At 43.6% G+C, this 27,472-nt stretch overlaps 1 protein-coding gene across 3 annotated transcripts in view; it reads right to left on the bottom strand.

Moving 5' to 3' along the window:
* The window catches only part of MRPL3 (mitochondrial ribosomal protein L3), a 140,876-nt gene that overhangs the window by 4,538 nt on the left and 108,866 nt on the right, over positions 1 to 27,472 (bottom strand). Inside the window, exons 9-11 of one of the 3 annotated variants that reach the window (XM_068234486.1) lie at positions 26,440 to 26,517; positions 24,930 to 25,007; positions 5,286 to 5,489 (exon numbers count right to left, since the gene is read on the bottom strand). In XM_068234486.1, coding sequence (XP_068090587.1) covers positions 5,322 to 5,489; positions 24,930 to 25,007; positions 26,440 to 26,517 — 324 coding nt within the window. In that variant the 3' untranslated portion in view covers positions 5,286 to 5,321. Of the gene's footprint in view, positions 1 to 5,285; positions 5,490 to 24,929; positions 25,008 to 26,439; positions 26,518 to 27,472 lie in introns of those variants that run through there. The other 2 variants (XM_068234484.1, XM_068234485.1) reach the window with 2 other exon arrangements.

The raw sequence follows: 27,472 nt of genomic DNA, 5'->3' as shown, positions 1-27,472 counted from the left end.
TATCGGGAGTCGAGGGCCACGGGCAAATTTCCCCTCCTTACCGATAAATGTCATGGGCCACCACGGCAGCACCCAAATTTCTAGCTTTCTATGAAAATTCTTACACCCAGAATTCATCAGGCTTTGTAATGTAAAGTGTGGTATAAATGAGGGGACAAAAAAATATGCCACTATGGAGATGCTCTGACCCAGTCATCACAATCTGGCTCTTGTACATAGTCTATAAGAAGTGACTCTCTGCCTAATATATCCCAACACTTGACAAGTGTCATTGTAATGAGATAACCAATGCTATTAATTTTACCTGATGGGCATTCCAAAAACCCCCCCAAAACACAAATACACACGTGACTTAGATTGTAAAGCGTGTGTGCAAGCACCCATGCATGCGCGTGGACACCCACACCTCATGGTCTTAGAACTTAGAGCTTTAAAAGCAACCAGTCATGTACCCAGGAATGACATTTCTAACAACTGTTAGCAGCTGATTCAAATACGTTTAATCTGTGGACACGGTTTCTGAAATCTGATTTGTATTCCAGGTTTCAGCATGGCAAAAAGAAGGTTTTCTGAACAATACTTTAAGCTGGATTACTTGTATACCTAAATCCTGCTCTGGGCATTTCCTCTGCTGGCTACGTCTTTGTTGAATTTTGCAGCACTCCAGTTCTGGAAACATGCCTTGGGTATCATTTCAGCAGCTTTTTGTTTCTTTTAGTGAGATTTGAAATCATATTAGTTCACTCTCTACAGATTTACAGGCTTTCTAGAAACCCTACAGCAGAGCTGACAGTGCATACGGCTATGTGAGAAAGAGATACGGGGAAATGTAAATAACGGGGCTTGAAATATTGAAGTTGTTAAATTGAAAGAGGGGAAAGCAGACACAGCACAAAGACCAAATATAACGCACCAGAAAACTCGCACAGTAATATTATTACAGAATTCTCCCTTGGGCTGCAAAGAGCTGTGCAAATCATAATTAACAGAATTAGATATAGAAATAAAGCTTCATATTTTTCCAGTGTCCTTACTTGCACTACTAAGATCGGAAAAAGGAAACAGTAGATTGCTGATGGTTGGTTGAAAGTTTGAAAACTGTATTTTTGTCAAGTATGCAGTGGTGCACATCCTTACTCCCCACAGACAACCCTACTTAAAAACGGTCATATATACGATCTACTGGCATGTGTCTATAAATGATTTACTTTTGGACATCTCCGGATTTTGTCATATTATAAATTATTCTTTATTTATATAGTGCCAACATCTTCCATAGCGCAGTACATAGTACAAAACAAATATTGGGGAGCATAGATACATGAGAAGTTCAAGACACTGTAAGATCACGACATCCAGCAATACAAGTACAAATGCATACATGGTTATGGCTGGTTTGAGATATCACTAAAATTGATACACATTCATATGATAAATTACAGCAAAATAATAAACAATAGGAGGTCCCTGCCCTACTGAGTTAACTACCGTATATACTCGAGTATAAGCCGACCCGAGTATAAGCCCCCCCCCCAACTTTTTCCTAAAAAATATGGAAAAAATGATTGACTCGAATATAAACCGAGGGTATACAGCCCCCACATGTGCATGGCATTGTGGGGCCCCTGTCTTGTGCAGATTTTGATGGTTGTTTGCCAATATTGTGCAGATTTTGGCACAATAATTCCTGGGGGTACACAAGGTCAGTAAGCACACTTAGTAAATTGCAAAAATCCTCTGAAGAGATGGGTCAAAGCTGTCCAGTGTACCAAGCCTCTCCTGATGGCCTAATTGCTAATGCATGTCCTGTGCAGCATGCATGAGCCATTTGTCAGCATCAGATTGCCATGTGCAACCCCCTTCCACCCCTGCCAGACCATGCAAATTAAGAATGCAGTAGTTATACACACATCTGTTTCCCCCTCCAATTGTCCCCCGTCACAAGAAGATAACTATGTGGTGTTTGTATTTACTTAATGTCCCCCGGCATGAGCTGACTGCTCTGTGCTGTGCACTGCCATTAGATGTCCGTGCGCCGGCCCTTCACCAGACTGGAGTAGTATGTGGTAGTTTTACAGACCTCAGTGTGTCCCCCGCCCCCTCTGAGTGTCCCCCGGGAAAAGCACAGCTCTGTGGGCACTTTTATTTACCAGTCTGTACTGCACTCTCCTCCAGTCATCCGTCCGTGCAGATGCACGTCTTCACAGGTTCATCCGTGTTCCCCCCGGAGGATTCCCTCCGGCAACAGCAGAGCGCTGCGATCATTGCACTTGTTCATAGGCGCCATTAGAGGGCATCATAGCAACCGTTGCTATGATGCCTGTGAACACGTGCAATCATCGCGGTGCAGACTGGTACATGAAGTACCATGTAGCGTTCTGCTGTTGCCGGCGTGCACCCGCCGGGGGGGGGGGGGGGAGGGGGAACACGGATTAACCTGTGAAGACATTCCTCTGCACGGATAGACGACTGCAGGTGGACAGCGGTGCAGACTGGTAAAAGCGCTCTGCTTTTGAGGGGGGCAGGGGAAGTTCAGTACCGATCTGGTGAGGGAAGCAGCGCACGGCCATCTAAAGACAGCGGACAACAAAGAGCAGTCTGCTCATGCCGGGGGACACATAGCCGTCACAGCCAGCATGGGAGGGGGGGTCTGCAAAAATAGCGACTCGAGTATAAGCCAAGACCCCCACTTCGGGACCACTTTTTTGGTCTCAAAATCTCGGCTTATACTCGAGTATATATGGTATCTAGAAAGTAGTGGGTGGAAACAACAGGGGTGGAGACACAGGAGTTAGCAGATTCTAGTTGGTGAGCAACCAGGCAGAGAGGAGAAAGTACGAGGTGATTGGACTGGTGTGCAGTGTCCAGAAGGTAGTTTTGTTAATTCCAATAGTTGAGTTGTATTTAGCATTTAAATATGCACTTCATTTACAGTTTGCAGTTTGCCACAAGCCATGTGGGGGACACAGCAAACATGTGGAAGAAGGTGCTCTGGTCAGATGAGCCCAAAATAGAGCTTTTTGGCCAAAATGCAAAACGCTATGTGTGGCGGAAAACTAACACTACCCATCACTCTGAACACACCATCCCCACTGTCAAATATGGTGGTGGCAGCATCATGCTCTGGGGGTGCTTCTCTTCAGCAGGGACAGGGAAGCTGGTCAGAGTTGATGGGAAGATGGATGGAGCCAAATACAGGGCAATCTTGGAAGAAAACCTCTTGGAGTCTGCAAAAGACTTAAAACTGGGGCGAAGGTTCACCTTCCAGCAGGACAACGACCCTAAACATAAAGCCAGGGCAACAATGGAATGGTTTAAAACAAAACATATTCATGTGTTAGAATGGCCCAGTCAAAGTCCAGATCTAAATCCAATCGAGAATCAGTGGCAAGATCTGAAAACTGCTGTTCACAAACGCTGTACATCTAATCTGACTGAGCTTGAGGTGTTTTGCAAGAAAGAATGGGCAAGGATTTCAGACTCTAAATGTGCAAAGCTGGTAGAAACATACCCTAAATGACTGGCAGCTGTAATTGCAGCAAAAGGTGGTTCTACAAAGTATTGACTCAGGGGGCTGAATAATTATGCACACCCCACTTTGCAGTTATTTATTTGTAAAAAAAATATGTTTGGAATCATGTATGATTTTTGTTCCACTTCTCACATGTACACCACTTTGTATTGGTCGTTCACACGGAATTCCAATAAAATTGACTCATGTTTGTGGCAGTAATGGGACAAAATGTGTAAAACTTCAAGGGGCCAAAAACTTTTGCAAACCACTGTATCTCTTGCCTTTCGGGAAGCATCTCTCTCTTCTATTTTATAATAGGAGTGTAGTGGATTTTCAAAATATAAACAAGAGTAATGTCAGGAAATGTACCCAAGACACCAGAATGCCTGTTAATTATGCGTCATGGGAGCTGTCCATGGTAGAGCTGACCAATGAGATTCAAATAAATTTCTACCTGTATGCAAATTTAATGTAGCTTGGAATTGTAAATCCACATCTGTAGGAAGATTTAAAAATGGTGAAATAAATCAACTCAATATTGCCAGAACTTTATCTACCTTCATTTTTCATTGCATTTTACATGTTGCTTTGTCTTAAGCACAATGGGAACCACACTGGGACTGTACCACATACACCCACCTGTGCCAACCACAGTTTACAACCCTAGCCCTGGCTGTGTGTCTGTCAGTCCTACAGATTGCATTAGCCTGAAAGAGTTTGAAGACATCCTGGCAATCAGCACCGGAGAGCAAGAAGACTTTATACCAAAACAATTGTAGTCAGATTTGTAAACTTTTTAATTTTTAGTCATAACTGTACAATATTATCCCTGATCACTGATGGATTATAAAGTTTATCCTATTTCTAATAAATCATCATCCTTTACTATACAGTACATGCATTTTAATTGGTTCTTAATATGTAAATGTAATTTGATGTAGCCTTGGTTTTTAGTATAATCTCTAATAAAAACATGATTTTATGTCCAATTAATTTGTGAAATCAATAACTGAGTAGTAAGTTATAATGTAATGCTGTTATTTGCGATGTGAGGAAAATCTTAACAGCAACAATATACTGTATGTTGCACTAAAACAATCCTCTGCAACCTTCAGAGCCTTTTGCCATCGCAGCCCTCAAGGTCCAGAATGTGACAGCACAAGGGAGCCCTATCCACAGCTGCCAGAGAGCAGTCTGCACAACTTACAATTATTCATTTCTGTCAGACCAGGAAATTTCAGATTTGACATTGCAACACAAACAACATATAAACAGTATAAATGCAGACACAGGCTAACAGCTGTGCATCTAAATCATATATGGGAAATGGCAGTGCTACTCATAGGTTCACTAAAATGTACATTAAAAGTATTTTTATACAAATGAGGAGGTCTTGTAGAGAAAGTATTTGTTGAAATTGAGCCAGCCAAACCCAGTAGCTGCTGGTTAAAGAGGAACTTTACTGTCTATGACCGAATGAGTAAAACTGCTTTTTTGTTTGTTTAAAATATTCATTTATAAATTATTTATTCAATGTTTCCCTATTTTAAAATCTTTCCTCACCCTGATTTACATTCTTAAATGTATCAGAGATGTCGGAATCTTTATTGCTGGCAAGGTGATTTACAGTGGAACTCCCCACTGTGAAGTAAGCAGGATCACCACATGATTTTCCAGAGTGCCTGGGGTAGAATGCCGTGACATCATAGCTGAGACTAAACATCACTGGGAGGACAGGGCTACATTATTATTACTGTATTTTTTGCACCATGAGACACACCTGACCATAAGACCCATGATGAATATATTAGGACACAAGACAGAGAGAGGAGTGCGATGCCGATATACTCTGCATGGGCCCGCGGGTATTGCTATTTGCTTGTAGTTGGCGGAAAGACAGTTTGGGAGGAGACCTGGCGCCAGCCTGAATAATGTATTCTTTGATCCATGAGACGCACAGGCTTCCCTTTACTACCTATAGAATGAAAAATACAGTACACAGCGTTAACATCTTCTACAGTGCTATTACAAAGCATATAGTCTTGTCACAAACCGTCCCTCAGAGGGACGCACAATCTAGTCCCTGCATACAATATTCAGCACATTACATTGCTGTAGTGTTCCTGATGCTGAACACAGGATAAAGTAAAAATGAGTATCCTGAATAATTCATTACAATCTACTACATGTCATTACAACGCCTCTTTAATCAACCAGCTGCCAGCTACTGTAATTAGTCAGCAGCTACTAAGCTTGATTAGCTCAGGTTTAAGTCAGTCCGAAACAGCTGTAAGCATGTTGGATTAGTGTGGCTCTGCAAAATGGATAAACTATAGGCTCACTATACACTAGGGATGCTCACTCGGATGCCACAGAAAGTTTTTCTGATCAATATTCGGAAATCTGAATTTGTCGGATATCCAATTCCCCACAACTCAGTAATTTTAGCCCAATCACAGAATTCGGAAGCATTGGACCAATCAGAGAATGCAGATTTTTTCAGCAATAATTGGATTACCGCAGTAATTTTAGACCAATTACAAGATACTGTTTTTCCATTTTTTTTTTTGGGATGCAAAAAATGTCAAAGTCGGTAAAAAAAAAAAAAAAAAAAAAAAAAAAAAAAAAAAAAAAAATCGGCATTAGCGTAAATCGGAATTTAAACAGAAATGCCCATTACCCACCATCCCTACTATACACCAGCAGTACTGGATGTGAGTCTGACTAACATGCCAATTCTGAAAGTGTCTTATTAGCTTTAGTTTTCGCGGTAATCCCGAGGCTGGCTCAGGGTAGCCACCAGGAGGTGCATACAGAGCCGGCAGCGCAGTGAGCGTTTGTAACTCACCTCCCTGGGATCTGGACGCTTGACACTCATCATCTTCCGATCCTCGGAGGCTCTCCATACCTCGGGTGAGATCGCCGTTTGTCACATGACAATAGTGATCTCACCATAGGGATAGAGTGCCACCGGGAGGACAGGAAAGAGGACTGCAGCAATGGATCCCGGGGAGGTGAGTAAATTGCAAGGCTACTGCAGATAAATCTTCCTGCTTTTAGAGTCTAAAAGCTTGTGAAAACAATTGCACTGCTTTTAGACCCTAAAATCTGGAAATAATCATACTGTCAGTGAAGTTAACATAATTTATCTCTATGGTATTCGTTTGATCTACTGGAAAATTAATTAGCATGGCCTTAACCAGTACTTTGCAAGGGACAAATCAGATTTGGTTAATTGATCAGAAACTTTCACATTCATTATTCCTATGCAAAGTTTTAGTTTAACCCTACTTTTCTGGTAGATTGAAAAAACAAAAAAATATTAGACTGAGCGTTCATGGTCATGGCTTTGTGTAGAAAGCAGGAAAACATGGCTGTTTCCAAAACATATCAAGGAAAGCCTCAAAGATCAAGGAACCCCTCAACTAAAAAGTATCCAAGGAAGTCAAATAGCAACTACATTATGCAGACAAAACTATGCAGAATCGAAAACCTTTGTGTCATATATAGGGGTACATAAACCACTTGCCGACCGCCCCCAGCCGATGGGCGGCGGCAAAGACTGGGCCTAAACGACCGCAATACGCCCATTGGCGGAGGCGGCGGCAGGCGTGGTTATGTGGCGATCGCGTCATTCGTGACGCGATCAGCCGCTGGCGACTGCCTCCGCCCCCCTCGCGCTGTAACCCGCCGGCCGTTCGGAAGTGCCGGCGGGTTACTAGCACCCGGATCGCCGCATGTAATATGTATAATAGGCTTTGTAATGTATACAAAGCCTATTATACTGGCTGCTTCCTGCCCTGGTGGTCCCAGTGTCCGAGGGACCACCAGGGCAGGCTGCAGCCACCCTAGTCTGCACCCAAGCACACCGATTCCCCCCCCCTGCCCCCTGATCGCCCACAGCACCCCTCAGACCCCCCCCCCCTGCCCACCCCCCAGACCACTGTTAGCACCCAATCAGCCCCCTAATCACCCATCAATCACTCCCTGTCACTTTCTGTCAACGCTATTTTTTTATAACCCTAAACTGCCCCCTGATCACTCCCCCACCCCTCAGATTCTCCCCAGACCCCCCCCCCCCGTGTACTGTATGCATCTATCCCCCCTGATCACCTGCCAATCACCCATCAATCACCCCCTGTCACTGCCACCCATCAATCAGCCCCTAACCTGCCCCTTGCGGGCAATCTGATCACCCACCCACACCAATAGATCGCCCGCAGATCCGACGTCAGATCACCTCCCAAGTGCAGTGTTTACATCTGTTCTCTACCCTAAACACCCACTAATTACCCATCAATCACTCCCTATCATCACCTGTCACTGTTACCCATCAGATTAGACCCTAATCTGCCCCTTGCGGGCACCCAATCACCCGCCCACATGCTCAGATTGCCCTCAGACCCCCCCTTATCAATTCGCCAGTGCATTATTTACATCTGTTCTTCCCTGTAATAACCTACTGATCACCTGTCAATCACCCATCAATCACCCCTGTCACTGCCACCCATCAATCACCCCCTGTCACCGCCACCCATCAATCAGCCCCTAACCTGCCCCTTGCGGGCAATCTGATCAAACACCCACACCAATAGATCGCCCGCAGATCCGACATCAGATCACCTCCCAAGTGCAGTGCTTACATCTGTTCTCTACCCTAAACACCCACTAATTACCCATCAATCACCCCCTATCACCACCTGTCACTGTTCCCCATCAGAATAGACCCTAATCTGCTCCTTGCGGGCACCCAATCACCCGCCCCACATGCTCAGATTGCCCTCAGACCCCCCCTTATCAATTCGCCAGTGCATTATTTACATCTGTTCTTCCCTGTAATACCCCACTGATCACCTGTCAATCACCTATCAATCACCCATCAATCACCCCCTGTCACTGCCACCCATCAATCACCCCCTAACCTGCCCCTTGCGGGCAAACTAATCACCCACCCACACCATCAGATTGCCCCAAACCTACCCTCAGATCACCTCCAAAGTGCAATGTTTACATCTGTTCTGCCATCTAATCACCCACTGATCACCCATCAATCAGCCCCTGTCACTGATACCCATCAGATTAGACCCCTATCTGCCCCTAGGGCACCCAATCACCCGCCCACACCCTCAGAACGCCCTCAGACCCCAGCCCTGATCACCTCGCCAGTGCATTGCTTGCATCTATTTCCCCCCTCTAATCACACCTTGAGACACCCATCAATCACCTCCTCTCACCACCTGTCACCCCCTAGCACACCTACCCATCTTATCAGGCCCTAATTTGCCCCGTGTGGGTTCTTGATCACTCGGCCAAACCCTCAGACCCCCTTCCGATCACCTCCCCAGTGCATTGATTGCATCTATTTTCCCCTCTAACCACCCCCTGAGACATCCATCAATCACCTCCCGTCACCCCCCTAGCACTCCTATCCATCAGATCACGCCCAATACAACCTGTCATCTAAGAGGCCACCCTGCTTATGACCGGTTCCACAAAATTTGCCCCCTCATAGACCACCTGTCATCAAAATTTGCAGATGCTTATACCCCTGAACAGTCATTTTGAGAAATTTGGTTTCCAGACTACTCACGGTTTTGGTCCTGTAAAATGCCAGGGAAGTATAGGAACCCTACAAGTGACCCCATTTTAGAAAAAAGACACCCCAAGGTATTCTGTTAGGTGTATGACGAGTTCACAGAAGATTTTATTTTTTGTCAACAGTTAGCGGAAATTGATTTTTATTGGTTTTTTTCACAAAGTGTCATTTTTCACTAACTTGTGACAAAAAATAAAATCTTCTATGAACTCACCATACACCTAACAGAATACCTTGGGGTGTCTTCTTTCTAAAATGGGGTCACTTGTGGGGTTCCTATACTGCCCTGGCATTTTAGGGGCCCTAAACCGTGAGGAGTAGTCTAGAAAACAAATGCCTCAAAATGACCTGTGAATAGGACGTTGGGCCCCTTAGCGCACCTAGGCTGCAAAAAAGTGTCACACATGTGGTATCGCCGTACTCAGGAGAAGTAGTATAATGTGTTTTGTAGTGTATTTTTACACATACCCATGCTGGGTGGGAGAAATATCTCTGTAAATGGACAATTGTGTTTAAAAAAAAAATCAAAAATGTGTCATTTACAGAGATATTTCTCCCACCCAGCATGGTTATATGTAAAAATACACCACAAAACACATTATACTACTTCTCCTGAGTACGGCGATACCACATGTGTGACACTTTTTTGCACCCTAACTGCGCTAAGGGGCCCAAAGTCCAATGAGTACCTTTAGGATTTCAAGGGTCATTTTGCGGCATTTGGTTTCCAGACTACTCCTCACGGTTTAGGGCCCCTAAAATGCCAGGGCAGTATAGGAACCCCACAAGTGACCCCATTTTAGAAAGAAGACACCCCAAGGTATTCTGTTAGGTGTATGATGAGTTCATAGAAGATTTTATTTTTTGTCACAAGTTAGCGGAAATTGATTTGTATTGGTTTTTTTTTCACACAGTGTAATTTTCCGCTAACTTGTGACAAAAAAAAATCTTCTATGAACTCACCATACTCCTAACAGAATACCTTGGGGTGTCTTCTTTCTAAAATGGGGTCACTTGTAGGGTTCCTATACTGCCCTGGCATTTTAGGGGCCCTAAACCGTGAGGAGTAGTCTAGAATCCAAATGCCTCAAAATGACCTGTGAATATGACGTTAGGCCCCTTAGCGCACCTAGGTTGCAAAAAAAGTGTCACACATGTGGTATCGCCGTACTCAGAAAAAGTAGTAGAATGTGCTTTGGGGTGTATTTTTATACATACCCATGCTGGGTGGGAGAAATCTCTCTGTAAATGGACAATTGTGTGTAAAAAAAAAAAAATCAAACAATTGTCATTTACAGAGATATTTTTCCCACCCAGCATCTGTATGTGTAAAAATACACCACAAAACACATTATACTACTTCTCCTGAGTACGGCGGTACTTTTTTGCACCCTAACTGCGCTAAGGGGCCCAAAGTCCAATGAGTACCTTTAGGGTTTCACAGGTCATTTTGCGACATTTGGTTTCAAGACTACTCCTCACGGTTTAGGGCCCCTAAAATGCCAGGGCAGTATAGGAACCCCACAAATTACCCCATTTTAGAAAGAAGACACCCAAAGGTATTCCGTTAGGAGTATGGTGAGATCACAGAAGATTTTATTTTTTGTCACATGTTAGCGGAAAATGACACTTTGTGAAAAAACACAATTAAAATCAATTTCCGCTAACTTGTGACAAAAAAAAAATCTTCTATGAACTCACCATACTCCTAACGGAATACCTTGGAGTGTCTTCTTTCTAAAATGGGGTCATTTGTGGGGTTCCTATACTGCCCTGGCATTTTAGGGGGGCCCTAAACCGTGAGGAGTAGTCTTGAAACCAAATGTCGCAAAATGACCTGTGAAATCCTAAAGGTACTCATTGGACTTTGGGCCCCTTAGCGCAGTTAGGGTGCAAAAAAGTGCCACACGTGGTATTGCCGTACTCAGGAGAAGTAGTATAATGTGTTTTGGGGTGTATTTTTACACATACCCATGCTGAGTGGGAGAAATATCTCTGTGAATAGACAATTGTGTGTAAAAAAAATAAAAAATTGACATTTACGGAGATATTTCTCCCACCCAGCATGGGTATGTGTAAAAATACACCCCAAAACACATTTTACTACTTCTCCTGAGTACGGCAATACCACATGTGTGGCACTTTTTTGCAGCCTAACTGCGCTAAGGGGCCCAAAGTCCAATGAGCATATTTAGGCTTTACAGGGGTGCTTACAATTAGGCCCCCCCAAAATGCCAAGACAGTGAACACACCCCACAAATGACCCCATCTTGGAAAGTAGACACTTTTATTCAGAGAGGAGCATAGTGAGTCCGTGGCAGATTTCATTTTTTTTTTGTCGCAAGTTAGAAGAAATGGAAACTTATTTTTTGTCACAAAGTGTCATTTTCCGCTAACTTGTGACAAAAAATAAAATCTTCTATGAACTCACCATGCCTCTCACTGAATACTTTGGGATGTCTTCTTTCCAAAATGTGGTCATTTGGGGGGTATTTATACTATCCTGGAATTTTAGCACCTCATGAAACATGACAGGTGGTTAGAAAAGGCAGAGATGCTTCAAAATGGAAAAAATTCACTTTTGGCACCATAGTTTGTAAACGCTATAACTTTTACCCAATCCAATAAATATACACTGAATGTTTTTTTTTTTTTTTATCAAAGACATGTAGCAGAATAACTTTCGCGCTCAAATGTATAGGAAATTTTACTTTATTTGAAAAATGTCAGCACAGAAAGTTAAAAAAGTCATTTTTTTGACAAAATTCATGTCTTTTTTGATGAATATAATAAAAAGTAAAACTCGCAGCAGCAATCAAATAGCACCAAAAGAAAGCTGCATTAGTGACAAGAAAAGGAGGCAAAATTCATTTAGGTGGTAGGTTGTATGACCGAGCAATAAACCGTGACAGCTGCAGTGGTCTGAATGGAAAAAAAGGCTCTGGTCCTTAAAGGGAACTGACCACATTCTCTTTCACTGAAATCCCTCCTGACATAGAAGCTGCCATGTTCCCCCCTCCCCTTCTCACATTCCTTATTTACAGAAGTCAGAGATGCTATCTTGACACATTGACACACACCCTGGCTTTGAAGACACACTCCTAATTATTCACCCCCTTTGCTGATGAAAGGCATTGTTTACCTCTTGGTAATTAGCTCAATAAAACAATTAGAGGTTCCCGAACTCTCTGCGGATGGGGACGGTCGGCAGGCCTGCTCAAACAGGCCAATTTAACAACTTTGAATGTAGAATACAAGGTAAAATTAAAGTTTATTTTAATAATGAAACAGATAGTCGGCATACATTTTTCATGTGCTATAGAAATGTCCTGAGTGAAAAAAAAGGTGCTCGGTTCACTTTAAGGGGCGAAAAGACTGTGGTCCTTAAGTGGTTAAAAGGGTTGACGTGAAATCCAACTATTTATGATAAACAATTCACGTCTATAAAATAAATATCAGTAAAAAGAAAAAAAAAGTTTCATCTTCTTTCCTTTTTGTTAATTTGAGTATTCAATTTGAGGCAGTCAATGGCTTGAGTCATATTCTCTTAACCCCCTTGGCGGTATGATTCTTTCTGGATTTTAGGGTCTAAAAGCGGTGCAATGTTTTTGCACTCTTTCAGACCCTAAAACCTGGAAAAAATCATGCTGCCAGGGAGATCTGCAGCAGTTTAACAATCACTCACCTCCCTGGCTCCAGCGCTACAGTTATACCTTCATCCTCTGGGTGGTGCTGCAACTCTAAAGTGAAATTGCAGGTTGTCGTCATGACATGACAACAGCCGGCAATCTCACCAGGAGGAAGCAGAGCCCCGGAGGAGAGGAAGAAAAAAAGAATGGCGGCCGACGTCAGGATCCCCCGGGAGGTATGTAGAAACGCCCGCTGCACACAGCCTCCGGCGGCTACCCTGAGGTCGGGATTACCACTCTTAGGGCTGGTGCACACCGAGCGGCTTTTTCAGCATTTCTGCTGCTGCTTGCGGTTGCGGATCCGCTTGGTCAATGTATCTCAATGGGGTGGTGCACACCAGAGCGGGAGGCGTTTTGCAGAAACGCATACTCCCGGGGTGAGGCATTTTTTGGATTTCGGATGCGTTTCTGCCTCAATGTTAAGTATAGGAAAAACGCAAACCGCTCTGAAAAACGCCTGTTCAGATCGGTTTTGCCGGCGTTTTTGTTACAGAAGCTGTTCAGTAACAGCTTTACTGTAACAATATATGAAATCTACTACACCAAAACCGCTACACAAAACCGCAAAACGCTAGCTGAAATGCTACAGAAAAAGCGTTTCAAATCTGCTAGCATTTTGCGGATCTGCTAGCGGGTTTTGGTGTGCACCAGGCCTCAGCTGCAGTTTTCCACCCCAAACCTAGCTCGGGATTACCACCAAGGAGGTTAAAAACAAACAGTTAGGATGACCATATATTACACAACAGCAACCAGATTGACCATCAGGTAGAGCCCTCTCTGATCAAATCTGATCTGAGGTATCTATTACCTTGGTCACTAGATTTGTGTTAGACAGCTGGTGGACAAAATCCGTTCACAATGACCAACAAATGACAGCTCTCAACTCAAATCTAAAAAATTAGCATATGGCTAATCTATGTTAGACTTCAGTTAAGGTGCCCATACATCTAGCGAGGATGGGCAGATTCGACCAAGAGACAGATCTGTCTCTGATTAGAGAGAGATCTGTCAACTGCCCATACACTGCAGGCTGATTACCGACCAATTTCAGCACGATATATCTCGGGAATCGGCCTAGTCCACTGCTGCCCCACTAGTGTATAAATGTGCCCCCTGTGTGTGCATTTATACATTACCCGTCTTATGTCGCCCGCCACGTGGTGCCCATCCGTCTTCAGAATCCCCTGCTCTTACATTAGCCCTATACACGCCACTGCCGACATATAGCACGACTCGTGTGTGTGACTGTGGGATTACGAAGATGGATGAGCACCGTGGTGGGCGACACAGGACAGGTAATGTATAAATGTACATGGGGAAGGGGGGGGGGGGTCAGGGTGTCACATTTATACACTAGAGAGAACAGCGCCAGGGTTTTCTCATCCCGATATCGCTCACCGTTACCGCCACGCACCCGATCGACCACGATGGCTCGACATCTTGCAGCCTGTCAAATTGATACATGCAAACAATTTTGGCCCAAAATTGGTCGCATGGTCGCTGTGAGCTCCATGGAAGGCTGACAGGAGATTGACAGCTATGTATTTTTGTACTGTGACTGAATGGAATGCTATCATCCTGCACTCCATCGATACCTAAGACCTAAAGATTCCACATTTACTGGCTCCAGTAGATGGAATACTATGAAAACAATGGAGGTGTATAATCCGTTCACAGGCTTGATTTATTGATTTATACAAGGGTTATTTTTAGGAAGGCAGCCTGTTATTTGTTCATATATATTTTTCATCACAAACCTGTTCTAATATTGCCCAAGATTTCCAAGCCATAAGCAGACTGGTAAATGTCAGCATGAAAGCAGCATCTGTCCTCACCAGCACACCTATGCTTGTATTCAATAAGACTGAAATCTGCAGGAAAAAGATGAATACTATTCCTCCCGCTGGATATAGTCTTTCTTTTCTTGAACTGAACGAAATAGTAATGGAAATACAACTGCATCATAGTTTAAGTGTAAGCAGTTAAGAGAATGGCCTCAATTCACTAAGCGTATCTCCTGTCTTTAATAACTCTTCTAGAGTTGTTACCATGGTGATAAGGCATGCAGTATTCAGGAAACATTTTACCTCAGGCAAACCTAATGTTAACTCTTCTGTCTTTAAGTTAACTCTTCAATCCTCAAAATAACTCCAGAGTTAAAGACAGGATGTTCATTAACTGCATGTGAAAATAACTACAGAGGAGGTAAATTAACTACAGAGGAGGTAAATTAACTACAGAAGAGGTAACGTAAGGAATGAAGAGATAAGATAACTCTCTCACTATGTGGAGGTAAGTTTTCTCTTGCCTTATTATCTCCAGCATGATCTTAGTGAATTGAGGCCAATGTGTACTTTATGAAGAACCATACTATCCTGAGGGCAGGCAATTTCTGCCCATCCCTGGGAATACACCCTACACATGTCAAGATATAACAGTCATGTATATTTACTAATGAGCAGGCAAGACTATTCATTACAGAACACATTCCTTTTTTATCCTACTGGATCCTACTGGATACCTGAATACATTTATATTTTATGTGGACATTACACTTACGGTGACACTACAGGAAGAATGACACATTTACCTTTATTATGAAGATTACCAATATGTATAGGAGATAAAAACTCTCCTGATATTAATGTTTCATGAGGTTTCATGAAACAGGCTGAGATGTGGTTATTTCCTGTAATTATCTACTCTCTCTCTCTATCACCGCAATCCTGCATAGCTAATACTTACAAAACATTGGATGCTTTAAGACTATCGAACCTTTAAATTACAAAGTTCCATTGTCAACAGAAAAAGCTATGAGCAGAATTGTGTATTACCGGTAAGTTACTTTTAAAGGACAACTGAAGTGAGAGTTATATGGAGACTGCCATATTTATTTCCTTTTAAACAATACCAGTTGCCTGGCAGCCCTGCTGATCCATTTTGCTGCAGCAGTGTCTGAATCAGAACAGAAACAAGCGTGCCGCTAATCTTGTCAGATCTGTCAATAATATCACACACCACCTGGTCTGCTGCATGCTTGTTCAGGGTCTATGGCTAAAAGTATTAGAGGCAGAGGATCAGCAGGACTGCTAGGCAACTGGCATTGCTTAAAAGGAAATAAATATGGCATATTCTCCATATCCCTCTTGCTTCAGTTGTCCTTAAATGGAGCAAGATGTTACACTCTCAGCATGAGATGACAAGAATAGGAATGTCTATCGGCAGTCTTACAATTGTTTTGCATTACTTACGTGCATCATCCAAGACTGTGTGGGGCTCCAAGATAGGGAGAAAGTTTGCCATCTTGTAGGGGGCAGAGCCATTTAACCAAAGTATTGTGACTCTGCCCTGCTCCTTTGTGTCCTTTCAGGGAATCCCTGCACTTCCTTTTGCCCCTTTCCAAGATGGCACTGTGCACAACGCGCTGACGTCACACGCGTGTGCTCTAGATATCTATACGCGTTACCCGACGCATTCCATTGCCTGGCCTATGTTGATCGCTGTAGACACGAGAGCGGCTAGAGTTGACTACTCCTCCCGGCTATTGAGCTATAGATGAGAGAGGTGTGTATGATTTAATTAAATTATCACTTTGTGAGCAGTGCCTTCTGCCAGGAGATTGGTGGAATTCAGTGCAGGGATTCTCTGAAAGGACATGGAGGGGCAGGGCAGAGCCACAATACTTTGGTTAAACGGTTCTGCCCCAAACAAGATGGCAAGCTTTTGTTCCATCTCTGAGCCCCAAGCGGTCACGGATGATGTGATTGAGCAGCGTAAACCAATTGTAAGACTGCCGCCAGATGTTTCAATCCTTGCCATCTCATGGTGAGAGTAAAAGATCTTGCTCCATTAAAAGCAACTAAGTACAATGCTGGTGTCCACGGCTGTTTCTGCTGACAATTGAACCGTATTGAATCTGCAAAACCTGATGGCACACTGTATGGTAAAGTTAGCTGTTTCATTGGATAATCTCACTGTAAAGCATTGTGTGTTGGGCCAATCTGCTTCATATTTAATTATGAAGTACTTGTAGTTATATTTCTGGGTTGCGATGGAGGCCTTGGACTTGGCAGCAGTAGATGGGATGTGGCGTGCAGCTATATAAGCATATCTACAAATATCGGTTTTGTTTACAAAACATATGGACATCAGGAGTCGCATTGTAGTCCTTTCTGATTCTGATATAAGCAGGGCTGTGGAGTCGATACAAAAATCTTCAGACTCCAACTCCGGGTACCTAAAATGCTTCCGACTCCAACTCCTCGACTCCTTAGTCTAATACTTACCATGGCTGTGGATTTTGTACAAAATCATTGGACTCAGACTCCTCAGTTTATGAAATCACAGACTCAAACCCAAAATTGCTCCGACTCCGATTACAACTCAGACTCCACAGCCCTGGATATAAGTGTGAGAGTGAATGGTCTATTTCCCCCCCCCCCTCCCCAAAGAAGGCGGCAAAACTGTTGGGAGCCCTTGCCTCATGGGACTGCCTTCACATCACATGGGACATAGACATTGCCTGCCCCTGAGTCTGTGATCAAGTTTACAGTGCACGTCTATGGGGACTGTCATGTTGATGGATGTCCAGGGAGCCTGCAACGATTTTAGAGATACAATCTACTTGCAAGAGACTCTTTATGCTATCACGTGCTATAATTTTGCTGCGGTGTTGCTTTGCTGCTTGTTCTATGCAGCTGCATATGCTTGGCTTGATTGTCTTGGATCTGGATATGCTAAAAGCTTCTGGCTTATTATCAGGCTATGTAACTTTTTGCAGCTATTGCCAACCATATACAATCTGAGTTATATTAGCACTACTTGTGGACTACCATCCATATATCCATTAAACTTATGGCCATCCCATACACTTTTAAATTCATTGATTTACATTATGTAATTTCTACAATAAATGTTGATAAATCCTGCCTATGGAATGTGACTTATTGGCACATATGTTCTACCTATTGATACCACATCCTAAAGTTAGGGCATTATAGCTACCATAAATACCTAGTTTTATTATGTTTGACTGTCCACATAAGGATATGTGTTAGATATAAAACTGATGCAGTACAATGCGATTTTCGGCAGGTTTCCGGCATGAGGCAAACCCCATCTGTGCTGGATATTGGGGACTTGGCTGTATAATGCAACCAATCACAAATATGATGTATCTACAGCCTAGGAATGGCAGTTATGAATACCACATATGCTCTTTCTGTACCAATTTAACATAAGTATGCAGGATGACATATGCACAGAAATAGTGGAATGTGGGTGTCAAAAGCACCCTCTAGGAAAAAGGTACAGGAGACAAAAGTGGGAGCCCAATGGTGTGGTACGTCAAAACAATTGGAAATAGTGAAAGGTAAGATACTACTCACAAAGGTGGGTTGCAGGGGAGCAACCGACCACAGGAAGCAGATGGAGACAATAAACCCAACTCCACTAGGGGTGGTCACTGGGGGCCTGGATGCGGTCGCTCTCCTTGGTGAAAGAAAGGGGACAGATGTCCACCATGGTGGAGGCCACGTGTGTTCTGTCTTCACCCCTCAAACAGGTGAGGTATGGGGGCATAGATTGCACAATCTATGGGGATAAGAGGCGCTCTGGTGTGGTATAAAAGCATCTAAAAACAGTTTAAAAGGAAAATAATTTTGAGGAAGCTTACCTCAATGACGAAAAATCTCTGAGGAAGCGGCCTCAGACCCGCGAAACGTGTTGCCTGTGCTACTAATAAAAACCTTTGTTAAAACAAAGATTTTTCGTCAATGAGGTAAGCTACCTCAAAATTATTTTCCATTTAAACTGTTTTTAGATGCTTTTATACCACACCAGGGCACCTCTTATACCCTTAATATGCACAGAAAGTAAACCACATACATGTTATTTTTCAGCTTAAAGGAAGAAGATAATACTCCTGATATGGTTTCATTTTTATTCTACTGAACATACCATCTTCTGTCTGTCTATTTTCCAGTTATATTAGATTACCACACCATATGCATATCTAGTTTCCAGAAAACAATCAGTAAGCATTTAGAAGGTCCTTGAAAAGACAGAGCTATTCCCCTTCTGCTTTGCTGAGCTGAACCTGGTCTAGACTCTTAGTGCCGGAATTGGAAACATATAAATAAAGGAACATATCACGGGGCCTTTACTGCATACAAAGCATGTTCACAATGGCAATACTTCCAAAGAGAAAAGACTTCCTGCTTCACTGCTGGAAATGCACTCGATGGTTAACGTGAACCTTGACTTCAAGGACCTCTATCATTCCGCACAATGACACATGGCTCTTTGATGCACCTGATATAATAGAGCTACAACATTCTAATTCTGCACAAAGCATTGGGTCACATGGCCCTATTGCATTAAAATAGGTTTGAGAGACATCACTATCAGCTATGCTTCCATGCTTTATAGACTTACCAATTCCCCTGTTTAGTACAGAGCTAATGCAATAATGTTATAATACACAGTGGTTGTTCTGTACTCTACTGCCTAAGTAGCTCTGCCAGTCTGTGCCCTTGAAACACTACTTCTGACGGTACAAATGTAGCTTTCTCTGCATCACTGGACCTGAAGAATTGTCCAAACAGCCACATCTCATACTGGGTACCCAGAACTTTAGGAACAAGCCACAGTTTTTATCTGGATCCTCTCAGGCCTTAAATGGAACTACATCTGTGAACTTTGTAGGTCTACCATAAATTTGTGGTAAAGTGGACCTCCGAAGTAAATTCAGAAGTAAAAAAGTGTCAGAATGAACGTTACTCTGACTGTTCCACTTTTTTTTTTTTTTTTTTTCATAATGCAGCTGCGGCTGAAAACTGTATTAAGCAGCAGAGAAGCATTGTGGCAGCTCTAGAATGCAACATACTGTGGCTGGTACTGCCCTACTTCCCTCTTGATATCTTCTCTCTGTGATAGGCTACCTCAGTGGCACGGGTAGAAGCAGAGTACCCCTCAGGCCACACTATATGGCAGCTTTTACCCACAGATGGTAAAATCTCTTAGCGGTCTTTAAAAAGGCAGATCATTTCCATGGATTTTTTTCAGAAAGGGGGAGACGCTAACCAACAAAACCTGGATTTTATGGCACAATTATTAGCCATTTTTTCCTGCTACTCTGTTATAAATTCTGCTGTCTGTGCTGATAGTGTGGGTTTTATTTTTACACCGGAGGTCTGCAAGGGGAACTTGTTCTAAACCTTTTTCATTAGTATATGGGAGGACATGAAGAAATTTCTACTCCTTTCTAGTTTCTAGTATGGGAACACATTTGTCTCAGGGGCAGCTGTCGAAAATTGTTCCTATTGGCAATAACAAGTGAGACCCAGAGATAGGCTGGATTACATTGGCTACAAGGTTAAGACAGCAGTGAATGAAGGACACCTAGCAGGCAATGGTTAAAGAGAGGATTCCAGAGACTTAAAGTGAACCTAAAGCGCGGCACACATTTAAAGTTAGATACGTACCTGGATAGAGGGAAACCTGTAGATAAAAACAGGGGCTTCACCTATTGTCCCCAACTTATGCAGCGTTGGGAAACAAGGACTTGTCAGGCTTCCTCTTGCCCATGTACGAGTGCGACTGTATTTCTCCTACAAGAGTTCAGTTTGTGCCTGTTCAGTAGCATGAAGCTATTCTGTAGTCAGGCAACTATTGTTCTTCCTACTTAATGTGTCATAAGGCCTCATATGACTGCCCCATCCAGGAGTGGCAGAAACCAATTCATACTCCAAGCACATTTGGACCATGAAAAAGGTATTCTGTCCACAATTTTACTTTTACACATGATTTACATTAATTTACCTTCTCGATAGCTATTAGAGTTTGTCTTGTTCAATTTTGGGTTTAGTTTAGCTTTAAATAAACGCACACAAAAACATTTAAAAACATTTTTTTCATAAAACACTGCAGAAAATACATTCCCCGTGAAAAAAAAATCTAAGAATAAAAAGAAACCAGCATGGTTTATAAAGAAAGTTTAAGATTTGATAAAAGAAAAGCATGAAATTGCTTAGAGCTACAGGTACTAAAGAGATATTAACGACACACAAAGTTAATCATCGCATATATGCAAAATGAGATAAAGGTAGCAAAGGTTGCAACTGGAAACCCAATTGCTAAAGATATTAGATTAAATCTAAAAAATACAAGTCAATTAACAAAAATCAGTCTGTACACATAAACCGTATAGTAGATAATTTAGTGAACAAAGCTTTTAAATAAATCTGTCATCTATTTCCATACAATACCCTACTGCTACTACTATTTCCATACAGAAGATGCTAACGACACACAACGTGGCTGTGCAAAGCTGGAAATTTGGGCTCCACAAAATACCCGCTATTTGCAGCTGCAGTTTGTAAATGAAATTGTATTTTAGCTTGTTATAGTCGCTAATCGAGGCTATTAACCTGGGCACCTATGATGGTGCCCCAACCTTCCCTAGCTCCTGTGGTTGATAAAATAGCAAAGAGAGAATATTATGAGAGAAAAACACTACATTTAAAAATGATAGACCAGTAAAGCTGAACTTCTGTAGTTTGCAAACTGTTTAAAGAAGGAGTTCCCAATCCTCGGACTGCTACTTGTGCTGAGCCGGGCTGGAACCAACCAGGCAATACCTTGAACCAGGGGCGTCGCTAGCCCTATTTTGGGGGGCACGTGCCCCCAATCTGTCCTGGGGTGCCACGTATCTCTTCCCCAGGGGTGCCCGCAGGGCCGCGACTGGGCGGGTGCATTGCACCCTGGCGCCTGTCTCCGACAGGCGCCGCCCGGCCGCCGTTCACCCCCTGTCCGCGGCTCCCTCCAGCCGCCGCGTCACTCAGACCTCGATCAGGCGGCGACCAATCGTGCGGGCGCTAGGACCCAGCGCCCACACTGATATGCGGAAGTGACATCACTTCCGCATATAGAGCGGGTGCGTCCGGCGCCCGCTCGTATTGGTCGGGTCGCTGCTGATCCTGAGGTCGGTCTGCTGGCTGCGAGTTCGAGGTAAGGGGGGGAGCGGCGGTGGCGGCAGGGGCTCCCTGTCACTCACTCACTACCTAAAGGGGCTCCCTGGCACTTACTACCTAAAGGGGCTCCCTGGCACTTACTACCTAAAGGGGCTCCCTGGCACTTACTACCTAAAGGGGCTCCCTGGCACTCACTCACTGCCTAAAGGGACTCCCTGGCACTCACTCACTGCCTAAAGGGGCTCCCTGGCACTCACTCACTACCTAAAGGGGCTCCCTGGCACTCACTACCTAAAGCGGCTCCCTGGCACTCACTACCTAAAGGGGCTCCCTGGCACTCACTACCTAAAGGGGCTCCCTGTCACTCACTCACTACCTAAAGGGGCTCCCTGTCACTCACTCACTACCTAAAGGGGCTCCCTGTCACTCACTCACTGCCTAAAGGGGCTCCCTGTCACTCACTCACTGCCTAAAGGGGCTCCCTGTCACTCACTCACTGCCTAAAGGGGCTCCCTGGCACTCACTCACTGCCTAAAGGGGCTCCCTGGCACTCACTCACTACCTAAAGGGGCTCCCTGTCACTCACTCACTACCTAAAGGGGCTCCCTGTCACTCACTACCTAAAGGGGCTCCCTGTCACTCACTACCTAAAGGGGCTCCCTGGCACTCACTCACTACCTAAAGGGGCTCCCTGGCACTCACTCACTACCTAAAGGGGCTCCCTGGCACTCACTCACTGCCTAAAGGGGCTCCCTGGCACCCACTGCCTAAAGGGGCTCCCTGGCACTCACTGCCTAAAGGGGCTCCCTGGCACTCACTGCCTAAAGGGGCTCCCTGGCACTCACTGCCTAAAGGGGCTCCCTGGCACTCACTGCCTAAAGGGGCTCCCTGGCACTCACTGCCTAAAGGGGCTCCCTGGCACTCACTGCCTAAAGAGGCTCCCTGTCACTCACTCACTCACTCACTACCTAAAGGGGCTCCCTGTCACTCACTCACTACCTAAAGGGGCTCCCTGTCACTCACTCACTACCTAAAGGGGCTCCCTGTCACTCACTATCGGGGTCCCTGTCACTCATTACCTAACTGGAGGTGCCTGTAACTCACTAGCTAACCTGGGGGTCCCTGTCACTCACTACCTAACTTGGGGGGGGGGGGGGGGGCTACCATATTAAGGGGGAATTCTGCCTATTTATGTGAAATGCTGTCTATTCATGTTCCTCATGACTGCTGAATTTGTCTTGTTAGGAGCCTTATGATTTGTTGGGGGCCTCAAGATTGCTGAATTTGTCTTGTTGGGGGCCTCATGATTTGTTGGAGGGCTCATGATTGCTGAATTTGTCTTGTTGGGGGCCTCATGATTTGTTGGGGGCCTCATGATTGCTGAATTTGTCATGTTGGGGGCCTCACGATTGCTGAATTTGTCATGTTGGGGGCCTCACGACTGCTGAATTTGTCATGTCGGGGGCCTCACGATTGCTGAATTTGTCATGTCGGGGCCCACACAATTGCTGAATTTGTCTCGTCAGGGGCCTCATGATTGCTGAATTTGTCTTGTTGGGGGTCACATGATTGCTAACTGCGAGACTATTGGAAAAGCTGAATCCTTATCATATGAGACAATAGCATTAAACCTACTTTTTTAGCTTTTTAAAATAGAAAATAAAACTGTGAGGTTCTAAAAAATTGAATACATTTTTCAGGAGTAGGATGGATGAAATGGTTTATCTTCACAGTTTATTTTCAACTTGGATTTTCCATAATGTTCATGTATGAGTTAAAACGTTTGTACAGTATTTAGTTTAAATTGCTGTTGCCACTTTGCGATAGATAAGTGACTTTTGGGTTGCAGTTTGGGCACTCGGCCTCCAAAAGGTTCGTGAGTGTGAGGAGTAAAGGAGGCTGGAGTTCAGAGCGGTGGGGAGGAGAGGCTAGAGGTCAGCAGGGAGAGAAGAGGTTGGAGATGCAGGGGTAAGTACAGTAAGCAGACGGCCAGAGCTAGTGGGATCTGGAAATAAGCAAGAAAATAGAGAGAGCTGAAGATAAGTGAGGGAAAGGGGCTGGAAATATTTGATGGAGAGAGCCTGGAAGTGAGTGAGGGTAGAGAGGCTAGATGTGATTTAGGAGGGGGAGACAGAAAGGAAGATACAGAGGAGTAAAAGAAGGGAGGATGCAAGTGATTGTGAGAAGGGGAAGGAGAAGCTCCTCCCCCATCACCTCACCTCTAGCGATGTGTAGAAAATGTATCTGTACTCTATTACAGTGGTGGATATGGGCAGCACCATTCATTTGCCATCAGTGAACTATAGTGGCTCATGGAGCAGAGCTGCCTCATTCAGCAGAAAACATGCAGATGCTTTCTTACACAGTACCACTGGTGGTGTGACTGGTGATGGGGTAGAGACGGTGCTGCCAGGCTGTCTCCCCGTCTCTCTCCCGATGTCGGTCTTTGGGTAAGCCCCTCTTCACTAATGCACTCCTGCACTATATGCTTCACATATTCCCAATCGGGCCTCATAATTTTTCAGCTGGTATACGTTTCACTGTGATTTCAGGTTATTTATACACAAGGCACTTTGTTTGAGAATTGTTTACAGCACTAATTTAGGTTGACTTTTTTAGGCCCTCAGAGACATGCAAACCAACTCCAGGCGAATGAAGGAGAGGCACTGCATGCATAAGTATATAGTCTGCCGGACACAAACAACGACTAGGCAGCAGGGGTGAGTAGAGAACAGCCTGGCAGGCCTAAGGCTTGGGTAACACATAAATCTGTACAATTCCATCCCAGTCCTGTTAGTTTTCTATCAGTATTACCTAACAAGTACAGCTTTTATGTGTGAACTCAGCCGTAGAAAACTGACAGGACTGGAATGCTGTATAGATTTGTGTGTGAACCCAGCCGTAGAAACATTATACAAAACTGATGAAAACTGATGAAAACAGACAGGGCAGGACTGGAATGGAATTGTACACCTTTTATGTGTGAACCCAGCCTTGCACCATTGGAATAAAGTTGTATTTTGGTAAGTAGAAAAGAAACACGTTGACAATCACAACAATAGATCCTGCTTTACAGCTCTGCTCATATTACAAATTGCCAAATTAGTGTTTTTCTGACAAAAACCAGAACCAAAAAAAACTCCAAGAGGAAATCTTACCTTTACTAAACAATTACTGTGCCCGGGAACAGAACCATTCACGTAAATGATATTGTGCTTCGTATTTATTCTCCATACCTAGAAAAGCAGACATATATATAACAATACTTATTAAAACAGACATATTTAAAGCAGACAAACAGGACAACCCCAATATAACAAACTCCAAAAACAAGGTATAGTTTTCATTAACAATAGTTATGCATAAAATATACCATATATCCTTGGCTATAAGTCGAGAAATTTACATCTGATTCACAAAAAAAAAAAAAAAGAAAAAAAAAGAAGAAGAATAGGGGTCGCCTTATATGCAAGTCAGACCTAAATATCTGACTCATAGCTGGAAACCTCACTCTCCTTATGTTACTTAGCAGAGTGAGCCGCAGTGGGAGCCTTTCAGCACCAGGTGCCGTGTCCTCACTGGCTTTGCCATGCTTATTTTTCCCTGCTTCTGCTCCCACCTCTCTCTATACCCCCCCCCCCCCCTTTCCCATGTTGTAAGCTGTGGTGGAAGCCTGCCAAGATTTTACTGTGGCTGTTTTGCAGAAGACACCTTTTCCCTCATCCTGGCACCCCTCACATAAAAGATGCTGGGGGGATGCAGGAAGGCAGATACAGTCCACATAGATTACTGTTCTTACAGAGGGGAACAGGGACAGGTACAGGCTGTCTGTTCTGATGACTTGTTGGGGAGTGGGTAAAAGATACTGGCTGCTTAGTTGATGGGTTACTAAGGAGGTGGCAGAGAGTAGACAATTGCTGTACTTTGTAACCAGGAGATTTACTGGCTGCAATTGGGGACCAAACAGAGTTAATGGTTACAATACTTCATACAGTGCAGCCATTAAACCCTCCTGGTCACCAAGTTCAACCAATAACTTTCCTAGGTAGACTTACACTAGGGTCATTAAAAAATTCCAGCTTCGGAGGGTCAGACATTGCAGTCGACTTATATCCGAGCATGTGAGTTGCTGTTATAGACGCTTGTAATATAAGGCCCACATTATAGCTCTGATTATGTTAGAAAAATACCCAAGCCCAGATTCTGCCATAAAGGCCAAATAACACAAAATAGCATATGGTGTACAAAAGCAGACCTAAACCCAGGACTTCATCTCGGCTCTAAAAGATAAGCAACAGCATAATAACATTTACAGAAAAACATTTCTTTGTTACAGACCACACAGCAGTGGTTACTTCCTGGTTTCATAGGAGCACAGAAATGGTTAACCTCCTGTGTTTACATATAGCCTGTCTGAAGGGCACAAACCTCAGCACAAATCAGACAGAGAGGAAAGCTCTAAAACAGTGGCTCATTACTTCCAGATAAGGGAGAATTAGACAGGCTCTAATCTCTAAATACACACAGGGTGTGTTTCTCTGTGTTTTCCTTCTCTCCTGTGGAAGAGTATAGGTCCTCTAACATGACCCATGATTCCTGCTTTGCTGATATGGTTTAATATATTTCAAGCAAAGATGAGAAAATTCAAAGACTAAGTAGCCAACAAACCTTAAGGGCATATGATGTTCTGTAGAAGTTTCCCAAGGGTCCTGGCAATTTTGTTCCTGGCCAAACGCGTGCTGCATCCTGTTTAAAGATATGAATATTGAATTTTACAGGATCTCAATAAAGTGATGGCTGAACACAGCTATATAATCCATTAAAAAAAAAACCATCAATCTGCTTCCAAAAAAGGTAACTAAACATAGGATATTGCTCTCTACAATGGCACTATGTAGTTTTTCCCTTCTTAGAAAATCACTGAGGCAAAACACACACATTACATTCTGAAAAGAATATTACAGTATAGCACTGCAGATAAACTGACTTTTTGACACCCAGATTTTGAGTGTAAAGTGTTTTTATGTGTGTGGGTGGTGGCTTATCCATGGGTAATAACCAAGAGGGGGGCCCCCCTTAAAGAAAACCTCTGGTAAAAATGACAAAGCTTGTCATGACAGGCTCTGTCTTAGTGATGGAGGATTGGGAGGGAAAGGGGTGTTAGCGTTAAATACTTACCTGTTCTGATGTCCCTCCTGTCAGGCGATCGCTCCTCCCCCTCGAAAATGTGTTCCTGGCAATTTTTTTTTTTAAAACACCACCGAGGCTCTGACCACCCCCATCTGCATTGGGGCCCAATTATATTTATTATATTCAGTATGAAAATATTTTTAGGTAAATATGAACTATATGTATATTTTATATATATATATATATATATATATATATATATATATATATATATATATATATATATATATATATATACACACATATATATATACTAGAAAATCCAACAGATCCAGCTCCATACACACCTCACCATGTCATTACATAGCTGAAAACACAGACTAAAAGTGACTGGGAAATGGCTCACTCCTCTCCTTTTTCTTAACTCTTTCAGTACCAGTAGGCTCTAGCACCAATGAAATCAGTTCCTGACCGTCGTACTGGACTCCGCTGTCATTAACAGCTGAGCAAGCAGACTGCAGCAGCGTCAGAGTGACAAGACTGACGGGACTGCGTGGCGAGAGTAATTGAC

The sequence above is a fragment of the Hyperolius riggenbachi genome, chromosome 5, assembly GCF_040937935.1.
Source record: "Hyperolius riggenbachi isolate aHypRig1 chromosome 5, aHypRig1.pri, whole genome shotgun sequence".
NCBI classification, from domain to species: domain Eukaryota; kingdom Metazoa; phylum Chordata; class Amphibia; order Anura; family Hyperoliidae; genus Hyperolius; species Hyperolius riggenbachi.
Note: the sequence above shows the minus strand (reverse complement) of the source record. Positions and strands in the feature narration are given on the sequence as shown.